This window comes from Lineus longissimus, chromosome 5 (genome assembly GCF_910592395.1).
Source record: "Lineus longissimus chromosome 5, tnLinLong1.2, whole genome shotgun sequence".
NCBI lineage: Eukaryota > Metazoa > Nemertea > Pilidiophora > Heteronemertea > Lineidae > Lineus > Lineus longissimus.
Genome location: NC_088312.1, coordinates 21,754,629 through 21,768,042, shown reverse-complemented (window position 1 = coordinate 21,768,042; position 13,414 = coordinate 21,754,629). Strand labels below are relative to the sequence as shown.

At 41.7% G+C, this 13,414-nt stretch overlaps 1 protein-coding gene across 5 annotated transcripts in view; it reads right to left on the bottom strand.

Moving 5' to 3' along the window:
* LOC135488388 (uncharacterized) overlaps positions 1–13,414 on the bottom strand; it is a 121,087-nt gene that overhangs the window by 3,662 nt on the left and 104,011 nt on the right. For all 5 annotated transcript variants that reach the window (XM_064772982.1, XM_064772984.1, XM_064772981.1 and 2 more), the window contains one exon: positions 1,215–1,263. In XM_064772982.1, coding sequence (XP_064629052.1) covers positions 1,215–1,263 — 49 coding nt within the window. The remainder of the gene's footprint in view (positions 1–1,214; positions 1,264–13,414) is intronic.

Below are 13,414 nucleotides of genomic sequence, written 5' to 3'. Positions count from 1 at the left end.
AATCTCGCTGTAGACAACTCTAAGATTACGCAACAAAATGAAATCGATACGTCGAAATAACTCTACATGTACGCAACATTTTTAGCTTTCAGATTGCACGTGAGATTCGACTCGGTTAGTGGATACCATGTTGACGCTGATAATAAGGGACTTCAGTACGGACTTCAGTATCAGTGTGGACAGCATTCAATAGAACCAAACCATCACCATGCTCATGCATCCTTCACCAATAGAATGATGACAAAGATAGACCTTTGGTCATAGTCTTCGCTATCGGTTATTCACAATGCAAAACTCTGGATATCATTTCCTAATCAAGAAGCCCACACATGCTCTGATAACACCAGGGGCCGTTCATTTAGCATGTGCGCAGCAAGGGCGAGGATACTTGTACGTTTGAGGTTCATTTCCATGAAACAGGTGTGGGGAGGGGGACTGAAATATGATCTGTAATATTCGTTCGCCATTGACTATATGCAATAGTATCGACCGACGATATGTTTGTGAAATATGGCAGTTGGTGGTCTGCGCTCTAGCGGGTGGAAGTAATAAAATCGTGTGCGTACGTACTCAAATACGGCCCCTTACCGTATTATTAACTATATACATGTTGGTCAAGACCCGTCGCATAATGGAAAACGTGTACTTCATTATTTCATGAGCACATATGATGCGATTTTTGGCCGTTGCAAGTCGTACAGTTGGTAGTTGGAATATATGCTGGTATATATTTGACGCATGGCGACGAGCTGCAGTGATCGGTGAAAATCGCAGCATGTGCATGTGGCTGTGGTTTTTCTCGTGCGACTGTCGCCCAGCGGCCTCATTAGAATCGCATAATGGAAAAAACTTGTCACTTCATAAGTCGTGACAGCTTTTGATCGACCAAGCAAACCGGCCCATCACCAAATCATCCACCTACCGATTAAATGGTGACGCACTTTACTTACATGTACTCAAGTCAAATAGCAGATTCGTCTGAAAAAGATGGACCTTTTAGTATGATTAGAATAGGAACAAACACACCACTTGTTTCAGATCTGGTCGAGTTGATTAGATATTTGACCAAATATTTTCATATAAACAACCAATGAGGTGTTATCACGAACAGACCGACTTCGAGCTGCTCGCCAATTTTTAACTCACTATACTCATCGGCAACTTTTTCCGTCCCCGGTCCACCGAAAAGCAGGGCAACCTCCGTCTATACTTACTTGGCTGCGTCCCTAAACACCTCTAGCTGATCATCACCATATTCATTTTCTGTAAGTAGAGAAAGAATAAGTCATGAGACGGTGCGCTGACTCTCTAGGCGAGGGGGGGGGGGGGGGGTTACAGTGCTCCAAATTATAGTTCGTGCAGTGAACCTTCTCGTGGAATGATAATGTATGTTACATCTTGATCTCAAGACGTTGCCTGATGACCCGATACGAAGGCGACGCCGGAATGTGACGTGGACTCAAGGGAGCTCGGACATGGTGGATTAAATACCAATTCAGCCTCAGGCGAGAAGAGAAGTAACACGAATCGACCGCTTCCACCTACACAGGGGAGCGCTTGACCTGTCTGCCGCAGGCTGTTGCCCAACCAGAGTAGCCACAAACATGAATATTGATATCATTAGGAGAGCATATTTATCGGTTGGAAAAAAATGCTTAAAGATCATGGCAGGCTCGGGATGACTTGTAACGACTACTTTATTCCTAAACTGCTATCGTAAAGAAGTCAGAAAACGCGGCCCGAAGTCAGAAAACGCGGCCTGAAGTATAAAACCATCGCCTTTTTCAACATCATATCAGAGGGCTAAGGTTTTGGAATGCAAGTGGGCTAACATAATGTACTGGGCTAACATAATGTACGTCAGATAAAAATCAGAAGTAAAGGATTTTACTATCTATTTGTTTCTGTTGAAACAGTCGAGCTGCCCAAGAACACCCCCGGCAATAACAATCTATGGAAAACAGAAATAAACTTATCAACAGACGTTGATTGTTCACGCAATGATAAACTTCGTTAATCAATCGATCATTGGTGCAACCCCCAGGGCGAAAATGGGTCGTAGATTACCATCTCGCAAGTAAATCAACATGGCGGAAATTGCTCCCGCGCTGCTGACGGTCTCATTTCCTGGTCTATTAGACAAAAAGCCGGCAGATATAAATGATTTTCGTGGCAAAAGGGAAATTTTATGAAGTTTTCTGTGAGTGGGCATAAACTGCAATGCGTGATGTGAATGGCCATTTGGAAATCAATTGAAATATGAACCGCTACGTAGTTTGGTTAATGTATTGGATTCTGCTGATAAGTGCCTGTCATTCTCAGAAACCTGCCGCGTGTTCATTTGACTGGTTTGGGAGGGTATTTCAAGGCAGAGAGGTGACAGCCTTTTATGTTTACCTTCCGTCTTGGTTGACCTGAACGACATGTGTCAAGGAAGTAATTCAGCAAGGACGTGCCAGATGAAATAATGAAAATGTTCTTAATATTGGAGAATCAAACTGAAACAACTGTCATCGAGCATGTAAATCATTCTAAGTCCATCAAGTCAAATGCTCTACACTGACTCAAGCCGAGCAACAGGTGAGAGCTTTGCAAGGAAGACCAAATACTGATAGAAAGGGTCCTCATCCTGCGATTTCAAATATCCACGAGTCATGGTGGCTTTAAAATATATACTACCTACTGCCATTTCCTTCAAAAATGGGCCTTGGAAAAACCTCATGCCGGATGAAAACTGTGTTGCATGAAGACCGACACCATGATGTTTGATTACGATTATCCACCCGACAGCACTATTGAGAATGATCTGGAGAAATCCCGCAAGATCACAGTGGAACTCAACTGACAGATTGCATCAACTGGGACAATGTCACAGCACCTGCACAATCTCCCCCCCCCATCCGACCTGTCCGACGTGATTATTGAGTATCATTGGATTTACACTTGTCATGGCATGATCTGAACCGCTGCTAAAATATTCAATAAGCATTCATCCCATCGGAAATATTCGAATGAAATTCTTCAAAATCATTGTGCCAGTAGGTTTTGCACATTTCGTGAAGATGTCTCTGAAGGCGATGTCGCCGTACGAGAAACTCAACTCTCGACTCCAAAGGTCTTCTACCAGATAACTACTGACTGCAGAAGAGAAAGTACTATTTACGAGATCAGAACTCAGTTATTTTACTGCGACCCTATACACTGAAACTCACAGAGGATCGGAACCTTTATTAGTCTTGTGTTTGATACCTAGAGCTTCTAAACGTCACAACTTGTCTAAATAACGGTACCGACGCTGCAACAACGCCACTCTTTTGCAGTTTGCTGCCACACTGATTTGGAGAATCTGGTCCATGGGCACACATCAAATTTACCAATCGCTTTCTCGCCTTCAAATTATTCTGAACAAACATTGAGAAGTTCCCTCTCCCAACAACGGCACAGATCCCAAGATGACCGACTTACTACGCAGCTAAATCGTCAGGCCAATTTTGAAATTCCTCCAGCATGTCACGATAGAAATATCCTGTGTTGCACAGTCATTATAAATCAGAGCGATTATAAACCATCACATTCCTTCCGATCTTGACGTTACGTTAAACAAATTCATTATTTGACTGCCCCATCAATCATGCAATAATGTGACTACTTGTGGTATGTAGGAATTCACTAACTCTTCCCCGGGTGGCAATTTGAGCAAAAGTTCAGCCTCTAAGAATGATGTTCGAAGATGTATAACTTTTCAAGCAGGGTGGTGTTTCCCAACTGAGATGTTTTCTTGAGTAGCGAGATCATTCACTTGAAAGCGTCAAAGTAAGCAGTCGGACCTTCAATTTCAACCGTTAAGGCGCACTTGATGAGTATATCGCGTATAGGACGCAGAGCTATAAATAGTAGTAATACGAATATAAATAATGACTTTATCTTGGTCTTAAACGATGTATCGTAAGTTCATGTTTGATACTAAATATATCCAATAAAGTGGACTCTACCCTGCTGCTTTACGTTATTCAGACAACGTCTCTGGCTCGTTCAGTCAGAAATATTGGTTAATTTAGCATTAGCCCAAATACAACATGTGGATTAATGAATATATCAAGAGAAAACGACCGGCTGATTCGTTAGGTCCACGAGGAGAGGCGACTTCAGTGATTGACGAAACTGTTGATGGAAACCTAACCTACCAGAAAGATGCTGCGGTGTGCACGGCAAGGATAAAGGATATCACCGAAAAGGGTCAGGAGATGGGTGCATCAAAATACACGAAAGACCATCAAATATTTATTGCGCCAACATGCATCTTGATACAAGCCAGGCCAATCTTCATATGGACGTATGACGTCCTTTACAAAACTCTAGGCAAGTGTTTTGGGTCCAACTTCAATCTAGGCAACAAGATTCACTGCCCGTCGTCGGGTTTATTTTCTTGGAATTTGGGAAGCCCACTTGTCGAACTGGTGCGATCGGGATAGTTGTTTTCCAGGGCGACTGAAGTCAGAGATGAGATGCCTGATGGCACAAATGACTTGGTGTATTACAGTGGTTTGTTTTCTGAAGGTCAATCATTTGCTTGCTTTTAAATGTCAGTGACCGTGGTGGGTGCCAAATGCAACTGCTTTTTAAATGCACTGATTCATTCATGAATGCATTGAATTGTTGACCAACGCGGTTCAACTAATGCCCAATGCATTGCTGATTGCCAAATGTCCTGAATGCATTGACCAATGGAATGCATTGACCAACTGAATGCATTGACCCCATCACTATTGACTGATTGACGGAATGCACTGAATCATTTACGAACGCGCTGACAGATGAATGAGTGCACTAAATAATTGAGTGAATTAAAGGAGACATCACTTTACATACTGCGATCCCAATACCTCGACTGATCAGCCGAGGACTGACGGCTGACAACTCCAATTAATGTTTAATACGTACTCTAAAAGATTACAAGTACGATTCAATTCAATTTGCTTCGATTTAATGTGATAGAAGCTTTTGAGATCGACCTTTCGGTGTAAGTCAAATGTACGATACAAATTGCACACGTACTGTACATATTCATCGGGTGGATACTATAGTTCCTTGCCTGTGTCCCATCTCGGGGCTTCATCACGAGGAAGTAAATTAACCGACACACATTCATGAATATTAATGAATTAGGCTGACTTATGGCTGAGAGTGTATCAGCTTTATTTGCCTACTATCTATGTGGGACACTCTCATTTCGCATGTCCACTGTATTTCTGTCGACATCTTTGCGGGACTGGCGGTTGTGGATGCAGATCAGAGGGGCGGCCGGTTCATGTTCTGGTGTTTAACATCCAGGTATGCATTGCTATACAATGATACGAAAAATTCCCCGAGAATTTCAAAATTATACATCTGTCATTTCTGCTAAATTATCGCCGAAATAAATCTACGATACTATTCAGAGCCAAAAGCGACGGAACAGTATTTGAAAAGGAATTGAAGGTTTTAGTCATTTTCATATATGTTTTTATATCACATAATTTCCTCCGGCAGAAGACGGATTTTGCAGTACTTTTAGGCATGGCTCACTTTACTGAGTGATTATTTGCTGAGTAAATCTTTCTTTAGAGGTTGCATTTCTAGACAAATGATGATGATCGACCCCCCACGAAACAGCTTTTAGAGATAGGCCTAAGTCAGCAATGACAAAAACAATGCAGTGTACTTACAACTAATATGAATAATGCGATCAACTCATCATGAAAATTATTAACTTTTTGTAGTAGATATCAACTTAAGTCAAAAACAATAACGTAGTGATCAAGTCTGCACCTAACTCAACTATTGGTTTCACTCCCATGCCTTACTCTCGCAAATGCACATTTCATCTGATCTCGAAGATCAAGACTTAAGCTTAATGCAAGGGTGAAGTCCGTTAATGGGTATTTTTTCAACGAGAAGATCTTATGTCTCGCAAGGGATCGTCCTAAGTCGAGTACCTATCTTTAGAAAAATCCATCGTGATTGCTTTGATCCAAGGAAATTATGCCATTTATCAACGTCACATTTTTTCTCGAAAAATCAAAGCTGAGGAAAAAATGATGCCATGCGATTTCTCAGATCTGTTTAAGCTCTTTTCAGAGTCTCTACTTAAGATGGATTAGAGTAAGCGTAATATTCGGTTCTTATACGCCATCTGCATATCCCTTTGAGAAGAACTACGGTTCTTTGCTATCTTGTTGACATTTTCAAATCGCGACCTATCCCTTCCCTTTTAATGACATTGAGCTCAATGGACAAATATTTGCCGAGTCTGTATCATGTATTGCGATCTTCCACTACTTGCGCTTGCCCACATCGAAGACTAATACATTTCACGGGACGAATATCATACGCAGCATTATGAGAGAGCATTCCTTTTTATTTCTTCTAAAACCGAAGGCAAATATCCGTTTTCCTTTCATGAACTTCTTTTTAAAGGGGTGCGCCGTTCGCATTTAATCGTGGGTCAGGAACATCGAAATGCAGGTTCACACAGTCACGGGAAAGAAGCTAAACACATACGCCGTATTTGATTAGTTATGCCCTCTTAGTTTAAATTGCACAGAAATCATTATTTTTCAAAACCATCTTGACCAAATCACGACAAGGCAAAAGATGGCTGCGTATTGATAAGAGATTAGCTACCAGCTATCTCTTGATTGAAGTGATACTCATTTCCTGTGCAGGTATAGTGTCGGTGACAACAGCTGACCTCTTCAATCACTGGGGATGTTTGTAATAAAATTCTCCCAAGGACAGAAGGGAGGCTGATATCAGACAACAGAATGTCCCTGACGTCTAGCCTGCCAATATTTCCATTCGTTGCCACACCAGAGGGTTTTCTGGAAGTGAGTGCTTCCCCTTATTCCCCACAGACTCTCCTTAATCATAAACCTTGCGTCTTAATCAGCTTCGTATCCTCATACACGCTATCCAGTAGCTCTTTGATCGCGAGACACGGCCTAAAAGCCTCAGAACCCTTACAAACAATGATAAGATCGAAAGAACAGCAAGCAACCAGACTTGGTTCAAGGATATTATAGATTAAGTTTCATCCATTAAAGAGAATCTAGACAAGGAACAGGTAGGTCAGGTTATGTTATGCAAAGTCGCCAAAAGGGTCTCCCCTGCCTCATACCACTATCTAGCCTTTACATCATACACCTCGCTCTTGTCGCGATAAAATGATATTCCTGTGCTCTAGGGAAACACTATAGGACACGACATGAACGACACGGCTTTTAGGACACGACATAACGCTCCCATTCGCGGGATCCGGCGACTTAAAGTAAAGAAACCTTAGAAATATTGGAGGCATTTCAAGGGCCCTACTTCCTGCCTTCGATCAAAGTGCATGTTGCCGATACCTCTGCTAGAGCACGCATTCAGCCACATGATAGGATACGTTCAATACGTCCAAGTGAAAACCTACGGAAGCAAGCTTTCCACTCTGATCCTTAGATTACCCTTCTCAATTAGCGCCATATCCAATGACACGCCACCGCCAGAAGAACTGCGACTTCGTGACTTGTAGCTCCGGAAGGTCTCGGGCTGTGAGCTGGCTGGCCCATGTTTTAGAGAATGTCAGGAACGAAAACGAATATGCAGGAGACCTTCTTGACACTTACAACTTCACGCGCCTATGAAAACCTAAAGTCATAAGAACTGACCAATTCACTGTAACCCATTTTTCATAGAGAAGCTATTGTAAGCAAGTTTTCCCCAATGATGGATATTGCCCGATTCACATTCACAGACAGATGCAAATCCGAACACCGCCGGGTCATTTCCTGCAGTATCCCGACGCAGGTGGGCGGTGGGCTAACTCCGACACCATAAACCGCAGGCCAGGTGACTAGACGACTGTTTACGATATATACGAGTATGGATCAACTCTATGTTGCTTTTTGAAATATGGATTTTCTGAAATAACATACGGTGTCAGAGAGCGACATGGAAAGGTGCTCCGAGTCGATTGGAACCTCGACCAATGATGTGACAAGCGCTGACGTTAATTTCGAAGAAAGACCGTACCGACAGGCATTAGGCATCATGCCTCTCGGGAACCTCCCACTCCTCGGCTGGTAAAGGACGTGCATTTACTTTTTCAACAGTGTTCTAAACTTCTTCCAATCCATCGCAAATTCAGGATGACATCGTAAACACTAACGGATCGAGTATAACGTGACCATCGCTGCTCTTTACTCGCGATATTTTTGCGAAAGGCGCTCTACCCACCAATTGATATCTCCTTCAAATTCTGATCAGATTCAATTAAGGCATTGAAGTAATGGCCTACGCACGGAGACGCGCCCTTGTGTTGATAGAAGAGAATCTTAAACAACCTGGCGACTCCTCCGATTAGATTGGTGCCAAATGTGCCATCTAAAATATTCTGCATCCATGCTGTTACTATGGTTTCCCGATGACCCACGTCGAATTCATTTTTCTGTGTTTGAAGACGCACAATGGTTAGGCGTAAGTACACTGCTGCACGCTGAGTCAGCTGCATGGGTTTCTTTCTGATGGAACCAAATTGGAGAAATTGATGTCCTATCACACGTTTACCGACCGTTATAGTTATGCGGCACTTATATCGTGGGCGGTTTCGCCCGATACAAAGGAATTGCAACCTGTACATGACGCATATGGATCTTATGTTTTTTCGATGGCTTGACGTTGTCAGGCATTCATTTGCCATTAAATATTCATAAGCCATCAGGCAATCATCGCCGTCGTCGTCGTCGTCATCATCGATTGCTGAGTCAAGACTTTGGTCTTCGTTTTCTCCAGCAGTCGCGCACATGGATTTTCCTAACTGATGCATCGATGAAATTTCAAAAAAATACGAAGAGATCATAAAGTCATAGATTTATATCGTAATGGCTGCAGTAAAGGTGAAGGTAGTTGTCTTAATGCTGAGTACTATTTACTCTTACTATACTTATTATTCATTCTCAACAGATTGCATTTTCTTTGCGCGCTGCGGTGTCACCGGGAGCCATCCACAGCATTGATGGGGTGATTTAGGGTTAACCAGAGTGTTCGCTTTCTTGTATGATCATGTAACGTCAAAGCTGTTTTTTAACATTGTGGAGGGCCCAGAGCCTTGCTTGCCCTAGACAGCCTGGTCAATTGTAAGCAAGCATCCGATGCACTGCCTCACTCTATGAAGTCTGCACCATCCCAGGAGCTATTCAAAAGTTCAGGCCCCATCGAGAGTGGGGGATACCAGCGTAGGGGAACCTATCCGTTGAATGAACATGATAATACCCTGACCATACATCGGTTGAAGCGTCTGGAAGACCAATAGTGATCTGTATACTACACATTAAACGCTATGTAAGACACAGTATAGCCATTTACTTTATTGTCCCCAAGGGGCCCATGCCCACCGAAATGACATTACCACGTGGGAAGTGATGTACGCGGGGTGTTTGCTGAAAAGGCAAATCATTGTAATGATGTTGTCTAGTGAACTTATTGCGGTGTATATCTGAATAGAGGTATCTGCTATGAGACACTGTTGCATGGTGTTTTACAGGATTTTGTAACCACTGCAATGCAATTACTATCAATTTTAACTCGATTAAACTCAAGAGTCTTTTGGACATGATTCCCTTTTGAGAATTCTGAACCCAGGGGATCGCATCATCTCATAAGCGCCCATTTTTGGTTGAGATGTCAAAGTCATTTCAATTACTAAATTATGATTATATATTAACTACTGTACTTATTAAGGGTTATACAGTACACAGTATTCAGTACATGGCACAGACCAGGAGTTGCACACAATTAATGCACGTCCGAAAGAAGCAGACGCTTCCTAGCCACAAATAATTACACACTAATAACTGTTCCTTGCATTGCCAAGAAACCACAAAAGAGAATGATAATTTACAACCGATTTCTTCCATTCTAGGTAAATTTTGAATAGGCAGAATTCGAATCTCTTCCTTTGACGCTTTTTCCTTTTAAATCAATTGTACTCGATTGAAGCAGTGTTTTTCTTAAGAATGCAAGGAACGTCGGAGGTTTTCTCAAAGGAGATGGCTCAAATGGGTACGTCATAATCCACATTCGATCCTTTTTGCTCATTAGAATTCAGCCATTGTTAACAATCATTAGAGAAACCTTTGAAACTAGATTACAGGCACCAGGGAAATCAGACTGGTTCTCTTGAGGTTTAACTAAGACGACAAGTGCTGACGGAGCATGTTGCTATGCTCAAAACGAACTCGTTGCGGGTTTAGTTGCTAACTCCTTGATACATGTAGTGGTTTCCTTTAAGCATGTCAGTACATGAAACAGATCAACCCAACATCAACACCTTCTGTAACAGTTTATTCATTTAAGAATAGAGCCCACCGAGTAAGTCGCGAGGAGAACTTTTTTGCCGAATCAGCATTACCCAAGGGTATGAAAGCCTAGTGAAACGAACTTCTGCCCTCCTTGCTCAGACCGGTAGCCAAGACAATGCACTCATTCATTACAAAACTTTAAGGTTAGACCGCGGACTTCTAAAACCCCATCCAGGATGACGTATTTATACCATGATACGGACTCGAATACAAAGGCGATGATTTGTCATTGTTTTAAAAGTCCCGATATAAAATAGACAATGACATAAGGTTATATAATATCATAGCTTATTTCCGTCTGTTTCATCTTTTTTGGCTGACAAATGTTAAGTTGCAAAGAACTTATATTAGTCTTGTTAGATGATATGCTTTAGGGACCTTAAAATAGATCAATGAAGGCAATTATGTATAGGAAATGGTACGGAAAAGAAAAGGAACGGAGACATCCGTTGAAAGATATATGCAGGATGGTCACACGATATTGTTGAGAGAATGACATGTGGGAGTGGATCAAATCGAAACGTTACCAAAGGAGCTGTGCTCTTGTTCATTAGAAATTAAAGAAATGATCAAATCGAAAAGTTAACTTATGAAAGGTACACTTTTTTATTCATTTGAAATTGAGAAGATGAATATGACTCACATTTAAATGACTTGTTCACAAACAAATATATAATTGCAAATCGCGATTTCTATCAATGTATCGTAGTATATGACTAAAATTACGCACACTTTGCAATTATCTGGATGTCAAAAATTTCCTAAGAAAATTTTTTTTTATTTTGATGGATTATGATTGAATTTCGAGATCATGATATGAACGGTTTTTTTCCTCCCCAAATATCATTGAAAAAGGTCGAATGAAAGATAGTTTTAAAGGTCGCATGCACTTCTTCATCCTTTCAACCCATCAGTATGTTTTCAATATTCTCCCACCGAAAATCTCTCCCTCTCAAGCACAAAAGATTATTCTCAGGTTAAAAGATGCCCTCATCAGATTTTCAATTTCCTGGCACCTGTCACCAATATGATGCCTCGACCGAGCCCATTCTTCACGATGCCTTTTCTCGACGGAAAGAAACACAACCGTATATCTTGCATTATTTCTATCACATTGACAAAGGGGTTGATTAATTCACTTCCCCTGCTGCTCTTTCCAAGGAGGCAGAAAAGTGCGTTTAGGCGCGAGGTGGTAATTTGAGTTAATGTGTGGGCGGGAAGTATGATTTATAACCAGCCTTTTAATTTCGTTAAAGGTATCTGTACCGGCAAGACAACGACGACATACAGTTTGTCAGTTTGGTTTCCCCTGTCCGACTTATTGCAAATTATTGTCGCGATTGCAAACCAATCAAAATGGCCAAAAACATTTGTTTTGCAAGTCATGTACTCAGCCAAAATAAAATTCCATTCTTTCCCACGATACTCAATATGCAAAAGTGAAAACCCTACACTGAGAACAATCAACTTCATAACCTATTCCCTCGCTTATTGGTAACAGAGGACATGCGGGTATGAAAAATCAGCCAATCAGATGGCGAAGTGAATTCATTTCGCGCAAAAACGATTTTCATTTCTGCTTCAAACAATGCTTCCCACGGCATGACTGAAAACATTTCAATGGTGTCAGAAAGCAAAAACAACTTTTCCAATTTTCAACTTGTATATTTTTTAAGCAAACCAATTTGATAATTTTCCATTTGTAGGCGTACACGATATAATTGGACAATTATAAGCCATTATAACGCGTTTGGAGTCGACATTCTCTGAGATCATTTTTTACTGCAACCAAATGTTTTCATACGCAGATCTCGTTATCAAATAGAAACTTTGCCGGCATGGTTTATGAATTTGAATCTTGTAATGTATGATATTGTGTTGGCTACATGGTCATCACTTGAGCTTTGTAATAAAGCTTACTGGAAAGATGCTGCACATACCGATGTTTCATAAACAAATGAACGATTTCTGTAATCCTGATCGAAACTCATGCAAGTGAAACTTGTGATAACATGAACAAATATTCCAAGGACCTAATTTTGTTCAACATCAGGGCCCGGTTGTCGAAAGCAGTACTGTCACTAACGCTGGCGTTAAAATAACCTGGCGTTATCTCTTTATGTTAAGCCCGTTAGACTCAACGCCAAGTTAATTCAACACCAGTGTCAGTGAAAAAATTTGTTTTTAACAACTTGGTCCCGGTCTGATAAAATGCTTCGAAGCCTGGGAATCCTCTTTTCAGATCGACAGACATGACAAAGTTTCTCTACAGAAGTGCAAAAACACTACGTGAGAATGGCTAACGAGCGAAATGTGCCTCGAACGGCGTCCGCAGCATGCGCATCTTCGCCTGCGAGTGATGTTGTCTTTTTAAGATAGGCATCTTTGCAATGGATGATTTGAGAACTAAGTTGACGGCAGCATAACGAGGATTTCGATTGCCTTTGTTCTTCGTAGGAATTTGATGAGGGCAACATCACACCGCAAAGTGAAGCGAGGATCCTGCTCACGGTAGAAAAAGGAAGGCGAAATGGCCTTGTTTATCTGTTCACCCATATCCAGCACAACAGAGCGAACGAATATGAGTATACTATAGACATGAGTATAACCGGCTGTTATAAAACGCGGATTCCCAGCACGTACTTTTCGCAAGCACGGAGGGTCCTTCTCCTTGGCTATTAAAGAAGGCGAAATTATCTTTAGCTCTTTATCTGTTAACCCAGACAGCACATCAGACCGTAAGGATGTGACTGGACTTGACCTTATGGTAACTCATCGACGATGACTGGGATATTCTCATCTCCATTCCCTTCCCAATGAAATAGATAGCCACGCCACAAATTCAACGACATACACGTCCTAAACCCAATATTTGGCGAAATTACTAGTTTACCAGCGTGTCCAAAGAATACCCGGCCCCCGCTGTAGCTTTCGAAACTGATGAAACATTCTTTAAGTACGATTCTCTTCAAAAAGTCTAATCTGCCCACCTCGTCCGGAGAATACGTACCTCTCCTGACATGGCCTGCCCACGG